The sequence below is a fragment of the Clarias gariepinus genome, chromosome 19 (genome assembly GCF_024256425.1).
Source record: "Clarias gariepinus isolate MV-2021 ecotype Netherlands chromosome 19, CGAR_prim_01v2, whole genome shotgun sequence".
NCBI lineage: Eukaryota > Metazoa > Chordata > Actinopteri > Siluriformes > Clariidae > Clarias > Clarias gariepinus.
The window spans coordinates 23,982,501-24,003,110 of record NC_071118.1 but is presented as its reverse complement, the minus strand read 5'-3'; the positions used below and the strand labels follow the sequence as shown (position 1 = coordinate 24,003,110).

At 37.9% G+C, this 20,610-nt stretch overlaps 1 protein-coding gene across 1 annotated transcript in view; it reads left to right on the top strand.

Moving 5' to 3' along the window:
• Window positions 1–20,253, top strand: part of mmp17a (matrix metallopeptidase 17a) — a 104,832-nt gene extending 84,579 nt beyond the window's left edge. The window contains exons 5-10 of the mRNA XM_053478673.1: window positions 271–447; window positions 5,400–5,502; window positions 6,738–6,820; window positions 8,274–8,426; window positions 9,312–9,569; window positions 17,801–20,253. Of these exons, the coding sequence (XP_053334648.1) occupies window positions 271–447; window positions 5,400–5,502; window positions 6,738–6,820; window positions 8,274–8,426; window positions 9,312–9,569; window positions 17,801–18,126 (1,100 nt within the window). The 3' untranslated portion in view covers window positions 18,127–20,253. The remainder of the gene's footprint in view (window positions 1–270; window positions 448–5,399; window positions 5,503–6,737; window positions 6,821–8,273; window positions 8,427–9,311; window positions 9,570–17,800) is intronic.
• Window positions 20,254–20,610: the final 357 nt, after the last annotated feature.

Sequence of the window (20,610 nt, the reverse complement as noted above, 5' to 3'; positions counted from 1 at the left end):
ACCCATTTAATGGAAAGCATTTATGTCTGATTGAACATTTCATAACCGTCTGACTACAGAGATTAATTTAAGAATAAAGAACTTCGAGAAATGAATAAGGTGAGAGTGTGACAGCGTCCCTCATCCAATTTCAGCACAGTACATTCCAATTTTTTTTATGCAGCTCTGGGTGCTGAATTATTATCCTCTGTTCATCTGGGAGGTCCTTTGAAAGTGCAGCCGACTGAAACGACTTAATCCTAAAACAGTGGGACTGTTCTTTCTTCCTAGATTCTCATGGCATGGACCTGTTTGCCGTGGCGGTACACGAGTTCGGCCACGCCATAGGACTCGCGCATACATCCGCTATGGAGTCCATCATGCGTCCGTACTACCAGGGGCCGGTGGGAGACCCGCTCAAGTACGATCTCCCTTATGAAGACAAGGTTCGAGTCTGGCAACTTTATGGTAAGAGCAGCTTTCTTTGCTGTGCAGCTCCCTGCTTTCCTTATGTCTTTCTGACTCATACAGGAAACCTCTCGCCTTCGAATGTTTAACTCCCTTGCTCCTACGCTTTGCTGAGTTTCTCTTTTATTTATATGCACTGGAACTTTTGGCACAGCAGAAACATTTTCCATTGGCCAAAGGTCTTACTCTCTAATTAAATGTCTTGGTATGAGTTTTTATGAAGCCCATATGAAATGTGTATAACGTTGTAGGCTGGAAATGATTTCTGTGACCATTTTTCTTCTACACGCTCTATTAATGCCTCATAATAGCTTATAATAATTATGCATTATAATGCCATGTGCAACCTTTTACAATCCACCAATGACCTGTGAATGATTATTGCAACTATAACAGTACTCTTCCTATTCTTTTTACATTCCTTTTCTTCTTTCTTTTTCATATTATTATATTTTATATTCTTCTTCCTATCCTAAGTAGTTTAAACCAAAGACAGAACGTCCTTTCCCGAAGACTTATACAGAACCTTGTGAGACAGGTGCCCAGTTTTGCGTAAATCCCAGATTCGGGCACACTGATGAGAATCAAAAGAGTTATTACAGAAGGTGAAGGGACGCTGCCATGGCTGACGGAAAAATAGATGTTATAATACATTTCTGACTAGACACAGACTGTTGCTTTCCTATATAGTTTTTTTCTCCTTTGCCTGTCATAAAGTCCAGCTCCCACTTTAATGATATTTGCTACAGTTCAGAATGGGTTTCGCATCAGGGCGGGAGCTGGATCTGACATCTGATGACATCATTGCCTAGCGCATAGCAATACAATTTTAAAGGCTGAACTAATATATCATTAAATGCTTTTAATCATTAACCTGCAGATGGTACTGATTGTAACTTTTTACAATTTATCATGTTTGTCAACAAAAATTACAGAAAAATATTAAAGTTTACTAAACAGCATCCTTGCACTTAAAACCCCTAGCTGTTTGATGTTAATTGATCCATTGGACATTGGATTAGTTCCCAATTCAGAACCGATTCCCAGTTTTTAAATATTATAGGTAACCAAAAATTGTCATACAAGTTGTCAAATAGACTAAAATGAACAAAATTCTAAAAAAAAAATTTAACGCAGCTTATTATTTAAAAAACAAACAAAAAAAAAAAACCAATAAAAATACAAACTACTTCCATCTTCCACAAAAACTCAAATTTTGTGAGATTATTACTTCTTCCTCTTCTGTGAAGTTTATACAGGGTTGATGAAACACCACCCCCTACTGGACTGGAGTTTTGTACAAGCCGTGACATTTAATCTATCAATAGCACAAGTTACGTAGCATTTCAGTGTTTATTCAACGTTCACTACTTTCAATATTTCTAAACCTGCCTAAAACAAATATATGTAAATATATGTGTTATTTAATCAAAATAAAAATCACAATGCCTAAAAAAAGGTTAGAATAGAATCAAAAGTGTACGTGTGATTTACAGTTCTAGTCAGGAGATGTAGCAGCACTATGGTGCATACGACTGAATTGAAGTCATAAATAACCTCCGATAGGCTTACGGAATATATAGTGGACTTACGGCACACAGTTCGTAGACTACGCTAGACTTTGTAGCCATCTGGAGGAAAAATCATGAAGGTAGGAACTGGGCTTAATTATTTGCCTTGATTACTGGGTAATGTGGTAATTAGTGGGTAATGTGGTTATTAGTGGGGCTTAAGCATTTCCATTAATTAGTGGGTAAACCAGTAAACTGGTTGGGGTCAGAAGGAATCTAAAGCCTATTCCAGGAACACATTTTTTGAGTCTCCAGTTCCTTTGTTGGCTTTAAAGCAAAGCGAGAACGCAGAGAAAAGCCCTAGAGGCATGAAACGAAAGTGCAAAAAGTCATCACAGCTGTTTCCACACAGCCATTCCTCCCAATACAGGTAGACTCTGACTTACAAACATTTGGGTTTACAAATTTATGCAAATATGAACAAAAAATAGACACTGCACCAGATACCAATATTCTCAGTACAATATTTTCAGTGTGTGAAAGTACAGAAATGAGTCATCCTCATCGGTTTCAATGAATCAGCCCAGGAGCACAATGATAGAAAATGGCTGTCCTGTAAAGCTGTCCTGATGGTGAATAATGCTCATTTCGGAAAATCCATACGAGACAGAGTTCACAGTCCAATACAGTGGAAAACAGTTCTGAGTCTGAGACAAAATGGTCTTCAGTAACCCCCCCACGTGATTTTAAGGCGCAGAGACACCACTGTTAAATTCTACATTTTACTGTGAGATTCATTTCCTTAGGCACAGGTATGGCTTTTGGCCACATGATGGCGGTGTTGGGAAAGGGGGCAGAGATTTAGTCTAGTGGATTGTAATGCTTTACATTGCATTTTCTGATCAAAGGCGAATAAGACTCACTTTATCGGTCTTAAGAACAAATCCAACTTACGAACCTGCTCCCAGAATCAAGCTCATTGGGAAGTCAGGGACTACATGTACTGAGTTCTCATCACATTTTGGTGTGTATGGAAATGCTCTTAATTTCACTATTAAGCATAGCTATGTTTTTTTGTTGTTTTTTATCATTTTTACCTTGCAACTTCAAATATCCAACTGGTCTTCATTCATGATCTTTTCCGATCACGTTTCTTGCACAAAGTTGACGGTTCAGCACTATTCTTTCATGTGTCGAACTGTTCTTAATCCAGTTTTAATAATAGTTGTTTTCTTTGCTTAATGCAGCCCAATAATTCGACCATTCAGATAAATGTTAAATTGTTTGTTTTTTGTTTAGATGCAAGCAGTTTATATTGGTAGAACAATAGACAAATATCATACATTAGAAAACAACCACAGACAACTCCTTGGCTTTAAAACATGGACCAATATCTAAAAATGCTTACTGTACCAGGGGCGGTGTTTGTGAAAAGCGCATGGTGTATGAATCTGTGGACCAGAGACGTGAGGCTAAGAATAGTAATGCACACCGAAGAACCAGTTTCTTTATATTAGGGGATTATTGATGTAATTACATGGTGGTGCTGTGACAGATGGAGAACTCCAGGATTTAATGGGCCGTCTCAGAGGCTCGGACCAAACTTATCACAAGTCAGCATGCCATTGTGCACCCTGCCTTCGCCAGACAGGGAGGGAGCGCATGGAGGAAAGGAGGGAGTGAGAGAGAGAAAACAATAAGACAGGGTGGATGGATGATGAGCTGCGAGATCCTGAGACCTCAGGTTAGGCCATTAACCCTTGCCATTGTAGAGACTCCATATTTCTTCCAGTAATTGAATGCGACAGTTTATGTTTGTTTGAGCAAAAGTTTCTATAAATTTCTCACAATGATTAAGGTAATGCCTCACCGATAAATGCTGATATGGCCAGCAATTAATGAGACCTGGTGGTGACCTAGTGGTGCGATTTCATTTACATAACGCCGTCCAGTCCCTACTGATATTCGTTTGCTATTAGAAAATTCATCATTTTGGTGCAGCCTAATTACATGCTCCCAAAGCATGCAGAATGGCTAAATCAAACGCGCAGCCTTGCTGCCTTGGATTTTTTAGACTATTCTAAATAAGGAGCTGAAGTTGAAGTGTTTTTAAGTCAGCTCTGGTCAAATTCTGACTGAAGGAGGACTGACATGTTTATTTGAAGAAATCATGTAGGCATAGAAAAAAGTGCATGGCTAGACTCAGAGCGCAGGTGGACCAAGACGGAGTGGGGCAAAAAAAATGTCTGTAAAAATAAATAAATAAATAAATAAATTCTGATTAACATGAAACGCTAGATGAAACATTAGAGACTTAAAAATACCTATACAGTACAGTATTCCAAATATATATATATTTATATATGATTTACATTAAGTATATAAATAGTAAAAAAAAATAAAAAATGTCGTAATTATTTGTTTTCTATACAAATCTATTGTTGTTCATTAAGGTTTGGACTTGCCTTTTAAACCTGAAATAAAAAGGAAACATGAAATGCCTTCTTTTTTTTTTGCTATTAATTACATAATGCAGTATAACGTAAAAGTAAGAGACGATTAAAAAAACAAAAAGCATACAGTGTGTATAAATGAAAAGATTTAAAGCATTGAAATCAATCTCAATATATATATATATATTCCTGCATGAATAGTGACATTAATCAGTGTCTTGTAAAATCGCACTGCACCTGGAGATATTACATTGGATGGGTGTTCAAGTCAAACCAAGACTTGATTGGATCGTACAGAACAACAGAACAGGGTTATAAAGGAGAGTGCTTGGAAACCATCAAGGTAAAAAAGTGATCATGTCTAAAACGGGAACGACTCGTGGATGATTCGTGTGTGCAGTTTCCATGCACTGATGTGACAAGCTGTCCATTGATTTACCGTTATCCACTTGCATTCCACTTGCTAAATGTTCCCAGGAACAACCGCAGTGGATTCTGAGTCACATCAGCTAGGATTGTTATTCACAGATGTTCCGGCCTTATTTTAAAACATTCGTCTCATCACCGTACCGAGCTTAAAGTCTTTTGTAAATGTCAATCAGTTTTACGCCTTCATTCTTTAATAATTTTGTCTTGGTTTACCTCGAATGCCTCTCATATAATATTTTTTTTCAAGCGTAACTGATGCACACAAGTTTTTCCTCGGACTTTGCACTGAGTGTGCAACTTCTGAATACTGTTTAATATCAAAGGTATAGCACCTCAGTTACACTTGTGTAACCAAACCCTTAGTCTAACTACACCCCCAGAAGCAACAAATTGGAATAATTAACAGTCATGGGAATGAAAACAAGAACAGGAAGCTTCGACCATATAAGGAAAGTGACGAGCGAAACAGGACAGACAGTGGAAAGTGCACAGAGTGTGGAGGATTTATCAGGCACATCGGTTTGGTTGTTTTTCTTTAACTTGAGCCTTTTTGTCTCAGGTGTACGGGACTCAGTCTCACACACGGCTCGTCCAGATGGCGTGTCTCAAACCGACGATCCACCTGTTCTTATGGACCTGCCAGAAAACAAATCCACAGTGCCGTGAGTTCATCTGCAGATTTACACATACGCAGAGATGTACATTCAACACTTTTCACATGTCCTGACGTTGCAGGGAAAATCCGCCCTGAATGTCTAATTTTTACAAGATTCTAAGCTAGCACACTCTATTTACATATTGGTTAACCTGTTTTGTACAATTCCCATATGCTGTTTTGGCTCCAGAGTGATCCTAGGGTTAGTGCGGTTGATCCCGCGTTTCATCTTCACCTAAAGAGAGCGATGCAGTGGCACTGTAGTCCTTTGGTCTGTCCATTCCTGTCGTCTATTTAAGACATGTGAACAGCTCAGGTTCCAGCTTATACTTTAACCTCTTTGGCATAGCCTCCATAAGTACCATCATGCTCCTTGGCATCTTTTAGCTCAGCATTTAACTTGTTTTTTGTAAGCAGCGAGAACATAACCCATTATCCTGTTATTTTGGAAAGCGTTCATTTTTTCCTCCCATTAAATTCGATTGTAGCTGCGCTAGCAGTCTCTCCGTGCTATGCCCGAGCAAAAGACAACCATTCATTTCTTCTGGGACTAACGAAAATACAGCTCTAGTCGAAAAATTTGCACGGGCATCATTATTATTTCAATACGATCATATGTAATGTGTTACAGGATGGACTTTTCCTTCAAGACCAACATGATCCAAGCAACTCTCAGAATGAAAGGTTTAATCCCCATCTCTCCGTCAGCGGGCTCTTGGCCCGCTGAGACCAGCTTGTATATCTTAATTCTTCGTTCCCTCCATCTTCACAGATGGTGGGTGAATAACATTGGATTTATTCAAACTAAGGTCTTTAATATTTTCATCCCTGAGAGCTTTCTTAATAAGCTGTGAATGGAGATCTTTGTTAATAAGGTGCACATCGAGTACTATCTCACAAAAGAAAGCCATAATCTTTGTGTCATTAGCAAACCAAACACGACGAGTCATAAGCCGGGGGATAATGCATGCAAAGACCCTTTTCCGCAAACAGGTGATAAGATCTCGCTTTAAATTTTGATTAATCACGCTGTCTGGGCAAATATAGCAAGCTTGAAATGAATGCACACTTGACTGCACAGTTGCGCACACTTACCCACCCAGGCTCTGTTTATAGTACAAGAGATCAATAGGAAAAAAGGCTGTATATTTTTCACTGTCATCTGATGGCGAGCAGTGGTGTTTTTTTTTTTTCCTTCTTCTTCATTTGTTCTTTTTCTGCTTTTTCCTCTTCGTCTCTCAGGCCAGCACGCGATGCCCCTGACAGATGTACCAGTCACTTTGATGCAGTGGCTCAAATCCGAGGGGAGGCCTTCTTTTTCAAAGGTAAAGACTTAGACTGGAGGACCACAGCACAATCGATAAGAACCCGTAATCAAGCGGTGCATTCGTGCTTTACGCACACTTGCTGTCCAAACTCATCATTTTCCTGATCAGACAATGAATTTGAAAAGATTCTTTGGAGATATGCAAGGAATAAAACCTGACAGGTCATGCTGATATAAGAGGAGAAAAAGAAAAATCAATGACAGGGTGTTGTGATGCTGCCTGACACGAAGTGAGTTACACTTAGACCCACAAAAAAGTTGCATTTTTTATTTCACATATACAACAGCAGGTGCAGGAGCAGTGTTTTACTCCTTTTTTCTTTTTACAAATGACAAACCAACCATCTTGACAAACCAATTTACAATAGGCATCATGCATAAATCATGGGAAAAGTTTATATGTGCATAAATGAATGTTACTGATCATTTATATTCTCATTTAAACACAACTTCATTACACTGAGCCACTGAAACCAGCCATTTCAAACTTTTTTATGCATTCGTTATTGAAAACATTCATTTTAAAAGTCAACAATAAAACTAGACTATACACATGATAGCACATTATATCTAAATAAAATCTCCCCAGAAACCCGATTAAAATTAAATTTATAAATTCTTAATTAAAGAACAACATACTGTACAGTTTTTTTTTTTAATAAATCGATTTATAGTTACAGTTAATGGTGCCCAAGTTCCCGTTATCACTTATGTTATAGTAGCTGTAAACATATTTCCTCATAAGCTGCTATTTCTCTCTCATGAATGCAATAAAAAGGCATCCTATAACAAAAAGTTCTCCCATATTGGAAATTTTTTTTTACAGTTATACGCCACCCGGCAGGTCAAAATATTGTAGCCACATTAATTATTAAATTATTAAATATCCTAACAGATATTGAACAACATTGGCATTGGGTTGAACCAACGTTGGACTACATGACATGGTGGCCAGAGTGCTCAGTTCTAACCACTAGTCCACTAGCAAAGTTGGTGTTAAGGCTGTTAAATTTGTGTTCACGCCGCTCTGTGGACGCCATGGATGGATATGTGGTTGGATGTTGGAAGAACAAACGTTTTAACTTACTAACTATAATACTGTACATAAAAGGTGTGTTATACGTAAACGTCGCAACCTAATATGAACCGACTTCATATAAAACGTTAGAGTTTATACTGGGAAAGTGTTGACACTGGAGACTAATGCTAAATAAACACTATCATCAATAATGTATTTTTTTTTATGCATCTGCAATACGATTTATTGTACAGGATTCATCAACCAAATAGCATCTTCTAGTCATTCTCAAGCATTCCACCGTGCTATGTTGTAAATAATATGAGCTGAAATATACATTAGTGACGCTAAAACCACTCGAGCGTAAAGGCATAAAGGCAAACCTTGTACACTAAATAAATGTGCATAATGGAAAATATTCCATTTTTTGTAGGAAAATATTTTTGGCGACTGACTCGGGATAAGCACCTCGTGACGCTAAGGCCGACTCAGATCCATCGCTTCTGGAGAGGTCTGCCTGCTAACCTGGATAGCATCGACGCTGTGTATGAGCGACCCGGAGACCATAAGATCGTCTTTTTTAAGGGTGCGTTTTTCAGTTTCTTAAACTCGATGTAATGACTGTTGTGGTCCACGAAACCGAACTTTATTACTAATTATATTACTGTATCATAATTATAAATCGTACTCAGTGCTGACTTTGATTAATGAAATAATGTGGATTCAATGCAGCTTCATTTTGAAATATTAGATTAGATTTGGTAACAGTCATGATTTTCGAATGTCTAACTTGTTAACTGATTTAATTAAGCACTTAATGACCTTATATGACCCTATAGCACTATATGACCTTATCTCAGGACTTGAGCAGTTTTTGCTAACTTTTTATAAAATCCCGCACTGACTAATCAATCAGCAACGTAACTGGACATTTTATTTAGCAATGTTAATGTTAGAAATAGTGTAAATATTTTAATAGTGAAATATGTGTGTTTATGCATTTAGGCTGCAAGGCTAGCTCTTTATAATGTTAGCAATAAATGAATCGCCTTAGCTAGCAACCTTGGTAGGTGGTAATACTGAATTGAGTAGAGATGCACTGAAAAAGAGAAGGTCTTGTGTGCCTGTAGTAAAGTCCTTTTTAAAATTGTAAGTAAAGTACACTTTTCATTTTAATTTAGTTTGGTTTTAATGGCGAGAACGATATACCAGCTAAGAGCTAATTTAGCTAGCCTTTGCTTCAGTAATGATTAAAGAAAAAAAAAATTACCAAAATTTTATATGTTATAAAAGATCATGTAAAAGTAAAATTTCCTCCTTATTATAATTTTTTCACGGAACAAATTCCAAATTTATTATTATTATTTTTATTTTTTTTGTAACCCATAAGAGAGCAAGTACTAGGGGTAGTATCAGTGTTAATATTAACGCATGCCAGTGCTCACATTCTAGTTCTTCATGCTTTCTTCAGGAGCGAAGTACTGGGTATTCAAGGACAACATCGTGGAGGAAGGCTACCCACGGCCCATCAGTGATTACGGCCTGCCCATGGAGGGCATAGATGCCGTCTTTGTCTGGCTACATAACGACAAGACGTACTTCTTTAAGGACAACCATTACTGGCGCTACGACGATCATTTGCGGCACATGGATCAGGGCTACCCGAAAGACACCACGTTATGGAAAGGGATTCCGTCTCACCTAGACGACGCCATGCGCTGGTCTGACAGTAAGTGTGTAGTTTTTTTTTTTGTTTTGTTTTGTTTCTTTTTCATAGTCTACTCTCAGCATGATGACTTTAAAGTATTCAGCAGACTGCCTTTGTTCTCCTGTCTCTAGACATCTCTGGAACAACCACGCACGGTTTTCCCTATGTCTCTTTGTATTATAGAGAAAATAAATCCAGAGACACACAGTATATGCCCTGTTCGTTTTTGATCCATTTTTCCTTCAAAATACGCATTAAGGAATTCATTGTATATTCCTACCGTACGCTGTGTGGAAAGTATGAAATATTTATAGAGTTAAATTTGTATTCGTCACACTGTGCATAAATACAAAGCAAAGCCTCTAGGATTACTCACAGTGCATTCCAACAACGTGCCCTGATGATGCTACTGAGAGTAGATTATGTTAAAAAAATAAAAAAATTGTGCATTATATTCCAAGCAGAATTGGGTTAGAGTAGCCAAGAAGCTTATTCAGCTTTCTTTAAAACTTAATTACAGACTTACTTAGCAAAGTTTAAAAAATGGTCTTTTGTGTTCAGAGGGAAAGAAATGCTCAGGCAGCACACTCCACAGGAAATGTTTCAGTTTCAGAAGTGGTGATGATGTAAGGAGTAAAGCATGACTGTGCGTGCAGTAATCGGAATATAAGAAGTTTCCCATAACAACATCTCTACATCGGAAAAACAGGGAAGGCTTACTCCTAAAGGAAAATTTCAACTTAAAAAGTATGTTAAACTGGAGACTCCTTCCACAAATGTAAAAAAGGCTGTTTGCGAAAAGTGTCACGACATTATTAGAGCTGGTGTGATTTAAATCAGTCTTGTCTTAGGCTTGTCAGTTTCCGATTCTGAATTTTTGAAGTAAACTTTACAACTGTTAAAATGTCTCAAATTGAAAACCCACCACAGCTTTTTCAGAAGATGCAAACCGCTTCCATCTTCCACATAGTGCTTTGCGTTTGAGCTTTCTTTTTTTTTTTTTCTTTCTTTTTTTTTTTTTTGAGTTTATGGGCAGGGGGTGCTGTAACGCCACCTGATGGCCTGAAGTGTTGAACAGAAAATTGGCAGCAGAATAACTATCGCTTTGTAAGAGGCATGGCCATTAAACAATCAACAAGTTACCCAGCATTTTAGTGTCTAATAGATATTTTAATAGTTTATTGCTTTAAAACCTGTAATGAATATAGTTGATTGAGACAAATTGGACCATAATAATTAGCGCATAGATATAAAAGTCGACTTTCTACCAGTTATCCATGCTCTTTATCAAATAATAATTTCTATATAGTTTTCTGGTGAGGCCCTGTGAATTACCTATTAATATAAAAACATTAATGTTGCTAGCTGGCCACATTCATAGCTAGCTGGCATAGCTAATGGCTAGCAGTTAGCAGCTATCATAGAGACCAACACATTTTACTTTATAGAATATTACACATTTATGTAGTTTTTCGTGGCCAGAAATGTTAATGGACAAATTAGCTTTTACTCTTGACAGTGTGTGTGTGGGTGTGTGTGTATGTGTATGGAGTGTGAACTTCCTTCACGATGCCCCGCCCATGATCAGTAAACAGTCTTCTCCATAGATTCGTCCATTGCTGCTGTTGGCAATATTAATGTACAGTCAGCATTTTGAACAGAAATTGGCTGAAAATATCTGTAGGAACACAAAGTCCATGCACAGTTTTGCTGTGTACGCACAACATGATTGACAGACAGTGTTTTGGCTCAAATGGCTGAAAGGTTGGCGATCCACAGAGACAAGTGTTTCTCTGCTAAACAGATGTTTTAGTAACAAAGGGGATTTTGAGGAGAACTTTGCCAGAAATTACTAAAATGTCCTGACTTGTGTCTGGTTTCTGCTACAGAAGTGCTGCAGGAAACAGCATGAAAGGGGAAAAACATTTTGTTTTGTTTTGTTTTTCCAGAAAACTGTTCAGATCTTAGCTTAGCCTAACTTACAATGGGCCAATGCTGGAAACAGTAAGTAGAATAAGGGAAAAGCTTACATGTTGGTGTTATATAGTATAGTACATAGTACATATAGTCAGTGGCTATAAACTTGTGGCAATTTTATCATTAGAAGACGTCAAGGATTTGGATTGTACTTGGACTGTATTTATAGTACAAAAACCAACCTCAAAAGCCAAACAAGCTATGTGAACTGACTGTCGCTCATAAATAGTACTACTGGATGTACTATATGGGGTGGGTGAAAAGTAACTAGTATTTGTGTGATTTGTCTTAATTTTACTATGTAATAAGGTACATTTACAATTTGTTTCAATAATAGTTTCTAATTCATATTAGAAATATGAACTTGATTTTTAATGCCTAGTTACTTTTATTCACCCTGTAGTGTACTATACTATAGTACATACCATAATATTCACATATGGAAGAATTCGTTGGTAGGCACAATGGCCACTGAAATTACTATTGAACAAAGTACGAGGGTGGGTCAGAAACTATCGGCACCCCAGGTCATTTGTAACTGAGTAAAAGTTGTTGTTTTTTTGTCTGAGGGTAAACCTGGTGCCAAAACTTTTTTAAATAAACATGTTTAAATACAAGTTTTAATTTGAATTTAAAAAAAGATTTTTCAAATTTAATTCAAATTTAATTTGAGTTTTGAAACAACTCATGGGAGAGCATAAACGGAAGCACTTGGATATTTACGAACAAAATTTGGACCAATACTCTAAGGTACTGTGGGTGAAAATTTCATAAAGAGAATCATTACTGGTGACGAGACATGGATTTATCACTACGAGCCTGAAAGTAAATGGCAGCGTATGGAATGGAGACGATACCGTGAAAGCCCTATGAGGACAAAGATTTACTTCTAATGAATAATTCCATTATAATTAAATGAACATCGACTAATGAAAATTAGACATTGCTTTTAAATTGTGATTCAACAGAATAAAAAAACCCTAATGAAACTGGCCTGTTTAAAAATGATGAGACCCCTAACCTGATGTTTTGTTGCCCTCCTTTGGAGGCAATCACTGCAATCAAGCAATTTCTGTAGCTCTCAGTGAGACTTCTCTTTCAGCTCTTTTCACAGATGTTGGATAGGATTTAGATCAGGGCTCATAGAAGGCCACTTCAAAATAATCCATTATTTTGTTCTTAGCCATCCTTGGGTGTTTTTAGCTGTGTGTTTTGGGTCATTATCCTGTCTGAGGACCTATGACCTGTGACTGAGACAAAGCTTTCCGACACTGGGAAGTACAACTCACTCCAGAATGTCTTAAAAGTCTTGAGATTTCATTGTAGCCTGCACAGATTCAGGACACTGTGTGCCAGTCACAGCACAGCAGCCCCAGAACATAACCTAGCCTCCACCATGTTTCTCGATAGATACAATGTTCTTTTCTTTGAAAGCTTCATTTTTGCATCGGTGAACATGCAGCTGATGTGACTTGCCAAAAAGTTCCAGTTTTGTCTCATCTGTCCAAAGGAAATTCACTCATAGAAGTATTGTGGCTTGCCAATATGTATTTTGGCATATTCCAGTCTTTTTTATGATTTGGTTTTAACAGAAGATCCTCCTGGGTCGTCTTCCATTAAGTCAACTTTTGCTCAAACATCAATGTGCGGTGCGATCCGACACCGATGGACCTTGAGATTGGAGTTCATCATGAATCTCTTTGGAAGCTATCCTTGGCTCTCCATTTGTGTTATCCTTCTGTGCAATATAATAAGTTTTTATCTTGTGGCCACATCCAGGGAGTTTAGCCACAGTTCCATGGACCCTAAACTTCTTAATAATATTTGCAACTGCAGTCACAGGAATATTAATCTGCTTAAAGATGGTCTTAACTTTAACATGCTTTAACTTTAACATGCTTGCCAATCATTTCCTTTCTGCTCTTTTCAAACAACCCTTCGCCTTTGCTTTCTCTGGTCCATGTTCAGTGTGGTACACATCCTGATACCAAACGTAGTAGACTGCTTTTCACCATTTAAATAGGCTGAATAACTGATTGCAAGGGTGAAGACACCTGTGATGATAATTACAGGACACACTTTTGTTTAACACGTCACTATGGTCAATTAATTTTCTACAGGTTCCAACTAATTTGTCCAGGCAAGTTTCATTTGTTCGTTTTTTTGTTGTTATATATTATTCTCTTGAATGGAAAGCAAAACCTGATTTTCATTTATGTTTATTAAGCTACTTTTATTATTTCTTTTGTCAATTTCAACAAAACGTTCTTTCTTTAATGGAAAGGTATCATCAAATTCATCAATTTGTGTGCCATAATTTTACTGTGGTACTTCAGACATTACCATAGGACTTACAATACCAGGGTAGGTACTGCGGCACTTCAGCGGGTATCATATGGCACGGCTATGGTATGTACTATGTATGTGGCACTTCAGTGGGAACTATGATAGTACTATGGTGTGTACCACACTACCAACAAACTGGGCTACCAAAGATCAGCTGGTATCTACTATGGTATGCTCGTACTGTATGTACTGTACCATATTACATATGCTTGTACATATCACTGGTATGGTATAGTACAGGCAGTACCATATTAGATACCTGCTAACCTTTGATAGCACGATGGTACCCAGTAGGTCCCCCTGTGTTTCCTAGGATCATACAACATTACATGGTAAAAACATAGTACTGTAGTACCGTAGTATAATCAATACCGTTGTGCCATATACCATGGTAAACCCATGTACCCTAATGTAATAAAAATTTCTAATGGGTAACTTAGTTGGAGAACCTAAATCCATTTAATAATTACATACATTAAAATTTTTCTCTAGAATAATAGAGTTTCACTGACTTGAAAAAAACTAAATAGTTTTATTTTATTAGCACAGTTTACTCAATTATTAATACATCCAATTTCAAAGAAGCCTTTGTGCAGACAATTTTGTGCAGACCGCCTCACCACCATAACCCCCAAAGCGCCTTTCCAAAGTACCTTTTGAAGTTTTCAGAAGGCTCTAAAAAATTACTGAGGCTACCTTTAATGGGAAATACTTGAGGAAAATAAGGTTGGAGAAAAACAAGGCTTGAAAAAGCTTCAAAAAACATGCAATCAAGTTCTACTAAGGAACTGTGTTGGGTGATGAACTAATTTCAAATTAGAATTTAATAATCAACTAATTTCATAGAACGCAAAACAAGTATGGAGACAGGACATAAGCACTTTAGTGTCCGTCGAGTACAGTTTACTCGCAAAATCATCTGGTATAGGTACTAGGGTAGTCCGATGGTACTGTTACCATTGTATTTTTAACAGTACCATGGTACTTATTCGATGATACAATATATATACCACACTATAGTTTATGGTTATACAGTGGCATGTACTTCGATACAACGGTACCTGTACTATAGTATGGGAAATGAGTCTACGATGTAAAAAATATGAATTTTTATGTACGAATTTGGTAATATTTACACAGTAACGTCTGCAGTATCTGTTCTGGTGACCTCCAATGGTTAATACACAATACTATGGGGATAACCATGAAGTTCAGCAGGTATTTATTATGGTACTGTATGTACTATTACATACCTGTAGTATATACTAACATATCTAATATGGTACAGTATGTACAAACATACTATAGTAAACATCTGTTAATCTTTGGTAGTTACTGTGATACCCAGTAAGTACCATAATATTTACCAATGTATTGTGCTACAATAGTACTCTACGCCAACAATAGTAACATTTCTTATGGGTTGCGTTAGAGGATGCCATCCATAAAACCTCTGACTTACTCAGTTTCCGTCAGAATGCCCGGTTAAGAGTGTCTTGACGACGGCTGGCTGGAGCTCGGGGTTTTCAGCTAAATGCTTTGCATTGAGGTGATGTTTCAGGATTAAAGTACTCCAGTAGTATGAAAATGCATCATTGCAGAAGCTGCAGAAAACAATGCTTTTATTAGCAGTTCCATCTGAGTGTTTGTTTTTTTGGTAACTAATCCATCCATAGGATGTTCTTGCATGCCCGAATCATGTTACAAAGCCACTGTGGCCGGAACGGTTGCAGTGACACATCAGGTAACAGAGCACCATGAAACGATTAAGCAAACGAGTAAAAAAAAATTTCTGTGGATAATTAATTAAAAAATTGCACATTATTTTGACAGCACTAATTTTCACATCTCGGTCCAAAATTGCTGGTAGAGTACACACCCACATACACGCACGCACACACACAAACATGGACACACACTTTTTTCACGCTAAAAATAAATTGGTTGGCTATGTGCTCATGGGCATGTCTTCAATTTTAGATAAATCCTATGCTTCTGGTTTTACTGTGCCTTTTAATATTTTAAATGTGTTTGTCGGAATGTGAGCAGAAGGCTAGTAGGATATGGCAGACATGTTGTCATGTCTATCAATCAATCCTTACAGCGATCTGGCTCTGGACCACACTGCAGGGTTTATTACAGACCAACTATATCCCCATCTCTCTCGCTCGCTCTCTTTCTCACACACACATACACACACACACATTTTTTTTCCACTCGTATGCCACTTCCTTGTTTTTCATCTTCCCCCTTAAAACTGAAAATCACTTCTGCAGACCATGCATGTATATAGAAACACCCTTTTTCCATCTCTTGCAACTCCCTTGAAATTTTTTTCTTTTTCTCAAACACACACACACACACACACACACACACACTATGCCCAGACTCTATATAAAACCTTCTTCCAAACTAAGCCAGTTGTGTGTTTAGGACACACAGGATGCGCCTTTGAAGGTCCTGCCAGCACCAGAGGTTGTCTCACACAGCTGTTTGAAGTGCATATGAGCGTCAGGTCGAGCTAAAAAGTGACAGTCCTCCGCTCGATAAAAATCCCATGGGCGGGAAAAAGATAGATGGCCAGAGAATGAATGAAGAAAGCAAGACCAGACTAAGAAACTCTACCATCAGCATATTTGGAGAGAACTAAAGATAAAAAAAAAAAGTTTGACGAACTTGAGAAAAGTTCATGTATATTCATTTACGCTGCAACACTCACTCAAATGTCTCTGCACATCTATCCGTCTCTCTCCACCTGCAGTATTGATTACATCTAATCCTCATAATGAAACTCATTAGAATTCTTATATCCTTGTCTGATTGTTGTCTTGTCTGAGCGTTTTTTTATTTTTAACCCTAATTGTATAGAGATCGCATCAATCCAGGGTTTTTAATCATTCTTTCCTTAGTTGTTATTATTCCTGGTACATCATTCTCTGTTGGTGGATTTGGTTCATTATCCTTAATTATTTTGTATGGGGGTAAAAATAAAATGTTCGAATATTTTATAGAAAGTTTAATAGAATAATATAAAATATTATATTATATATATATATATATATATATATTTTTTTTTTTTTTCTCCCTAATTTATCGTAACCCATCTTTCCTTCCACTCCTCACGCCGTGTTAGGGTCGGCGTAGCACGCTGTGAGAAAGTCGCTATCCGCCCCTTCTGCTTGTGTGAGCCGCGCAGATGCCCATGATTGTCTAGTGTCTCTTTGATTGATGTGAGAGTGCGGGTATTCCATCCCGAGAGAGTGCAGCCAATCTGCTCTCTAGACTCCCGGCTACGGATGGCTAAAGAAAAAAAAGATCCCATTTTTCAACATACTGGTTGTTTAAAAAAAAAAAGAAGTGTAGACAGTCTACTTTCTGTGTTTATGTGGCCAAACGATTGATTTCATGCCCACTGACCACTTCAAATCATCTCATAACCAGGTCTTCTGACATGTCCGATCTCACCAGTGTGAATTTTATTTTATGAAAGACAAAAGACGCATTAAATAATGGTGTTTGTCAATCTGATTGAAACTAAACGCAACTTAAACCAGACTTATTTCCATAAATGACGATCCCTATATAGTCCTGACCTTGCTCCAAGACATGTGTTGCCACATATTTGGGCTATTTGAGGAGTTCCTGGGAGGCCAGCGTTTCAGACGGCAAGCAGTCTGATTATGGCTCCAGTGTACTGAGAAGATGTTCTACCCTGATGGTATCCAAGCACTAGTGAACCACTGGGATAAGTGCATTAATATAGCAGGGAATTATATAGGGAAATAAAGAGCGTTTTTACTCTCATAACTGTGTTCTGTTATTCTTCACGATCAAAAGTCCTGGGTTGTCTTGGACCCCCTCATAAAGTGGTCAGGGAGAATTGCATCTCTTTGTCAGTTACTTCTATTATTGTTTTTTTTTCCTTGTAGGCGCTTCATACTTCTTCAAAGGTAAGGAGTACTGGCGAGTAGCGGGCAGCGATATGGAGGTGGAGTCCGGGTATCCACGTCCAATCGGTATAGACTGGCTGGTCTGCAAGGACATGCAGGCAGACTCTCCGGAGATGAGGAATAACGAGACAGGCAGACAGCTCACCGGACAGCACCACGCCAACCATGCCGAGAACGGCTATGAGGTTTGTTCATGCACCTCAGACTCCGGCTCGTCCGCAAGCCCACGCCTGCAGCTCGCCCCCGCCTTGCCACTGGGAGCCTTCTTAATACTGACACACACCCTCATGTGTGGCATTCTCTGATGGCGGGGACGCCACAGGCCTGCACTGGCATGGACACGGACACTGAGAGTGCATATGCAGTGGCTTGTGGGAAGGACAGAAGAGGGCAAACTCACACTCCACTCCAATCAGTGATCATTGCTTATGTCTGGCTTTTTTTTATTTATTTTAACAAACTGGAAATGTTGATTATTATCATTATTGTTATTAATATTATTATTATTATAGCCGCATTAGAATTCTGTTGTGTGCCTCTGAGGTTTATTTTAAGCACTTTCTGGAATTCATATCAAGTATTATTATAATTGTTGCTTTTTTTCCTTATGCAATGATTAGAATATTCCGCATTTAAAAAGAGGGAATCTGTATTTTCCAGACTAAAAGTCAGTACCGTTTTTCTATTGGTCATCATGCACCACTCAAAATTATGTCTGCGTAAAAAGAAATTAATGTATATGTTGTGTTATTTTGTTTAATGAAATGTTTATTAAAGTCAAAAACCTGTTTTTTTTTTTATTTGGAAGATCAATCTCTCAGTCACGTAGTCAAACGAAAGCCAATGTCCAAATGCAGCTTAGACCATGTTACATGATGTACTATGCATGTGTGGTGGCCTGGGAAACCAACTGACTTTTTTTTTTTTTCTTTTTTTTTTACTAAAAAACAATTTTAGAAACTTCAGAAATACAGTACGCTTCTCTTCAGCGCGCATTTCTATCACAAGTGAACTTGTCTGGTCGATCTCAAAAGTGAAAAGGAAGTGAATTACATTTAAAACACTTTATTCTGGCTGTTGAGAAGGCGCGTCCTTAACATTAGGACTTTATGAAATGATAACAGCAGGAATGAAAAATTGAGCTGTACTGTACAGGAACCAATTTGAGTCACGGCTTGCTGCCGCCGTAGCCCGCCGTTCCAGTACGGCAAAGTTACCAGTTTGATAATCTCACCGAAACACAAGGTGAGTTAACTTCACATTGGGCATGTGGGTTGAATTCAAGCTTTGTTTCCAAAAGAATTCCCAAAAAGTTGGTGAAAGGTATTTATATATTACATTCATTTTTGTGACTCTTCTTATAAAGATACCAGATACAAGACATCACAAAAAAGAGCAGGTTTTGATATCAGTCATAGTAGCGATGTTTGTTTATGTATATTTAAAATGATTCCAATTAGAGATTCCATCTTAGCTGTTTACACGAACGCTGATCTGATAAGGTGTGCGTTTACATGCTCAGAGCATTTAATCAGAATGTAATTGTTGTGACATTTGGTTATGCCTGCTGTGAAGCATTCAATCTGGCAGAAAAATAACAGAAGTCGTTTTTTTCTTCGATTTTGAGGTTAGCTTAGGCTTCCCGTCTTTGTCGAACATCCCACCCTGTCTATAATGATTGGCTACAATTCAGTATCACCTGTGGTTGGATTGATGATTTACAAGATATAGAATGGAGAGCCAATCTCCATTCTTTCGCCAGTCAATGCGTCTTTCTCTCCTCTAGACTGAGCGGATGGGCGTCTAAAGTAAAAACTGTTTTTACTGAATTAACTGATCAGGAATGGAAGCGAAATCACGTCACCTTACAGTCTGTTACCCAAACCTGAGGCAAACGTGCAGAAAGATTTTTTTTATTATTTTAACAAAGGACCAACCATCAGAGAAAATGTTTACATGGCTAATATCTATCCTAATGAACAGATTATTAAAGGTTTACACATTCACCGTTCTCAATCCAATTGAAAATTCATTCATTCACATTGATGTGCTCATAGAGTGATGCACTTTTATTCCAAATGGGCTGTTATATTGATAATTAAAAAAAAACCTGGCTCTGTTAAACTGATTCCTGCATGCCTTTAACTAAACGTACATTTTGCGGATCACTTGTGCATCTTTTTTATGGAAATGTGTTTGATGATTTTGCATTGTGTGATACCAACAGGCGGCCACGGTGGTGTAGTGGTTAGCACTGTCGCTTTGCACCTTCAGGGTCAAGGCTCGATTCCCGTCTCTGTCTGCATGGAGTTTGTAGGTTCTCCCCATGCTTGGTGGGGTTTCCTCCCACAGTCCAAAGACAATGCAATGCAATTAGGTTAATTGGCATTTCCAAATTGATTTAAAACGCAGGTCATGACAACAATCACGCCTACAGGAAAGGTCTTCTGGATGCCGGTTTAATCCTACAGATTTACAAAAGACGCCTTTGTGGGAATGTGAACAATGCTGCTCACGTAGCAAAATTTAATTATAATAATAATAATAATAAAAAAAAGACTTTCTCATTGTTTTGCTGAAACATAGGCAGCCTTTAACTTTTTTAAGCTGGTAGAAAAATTCAGCCTCCAGGGGGTTTTCCCAGAGCACCACACATACTGTAATGAATGCCTTTCCCACCGTTCCAAGGCTTGGATTTTTTTTTTTTTTTTAGCTGGCCTCCTGTGACGACTGGCTGGACAGTACATACCTGCAACTCTCTCATCCATGCTGCAGTTTTTATTTCTATG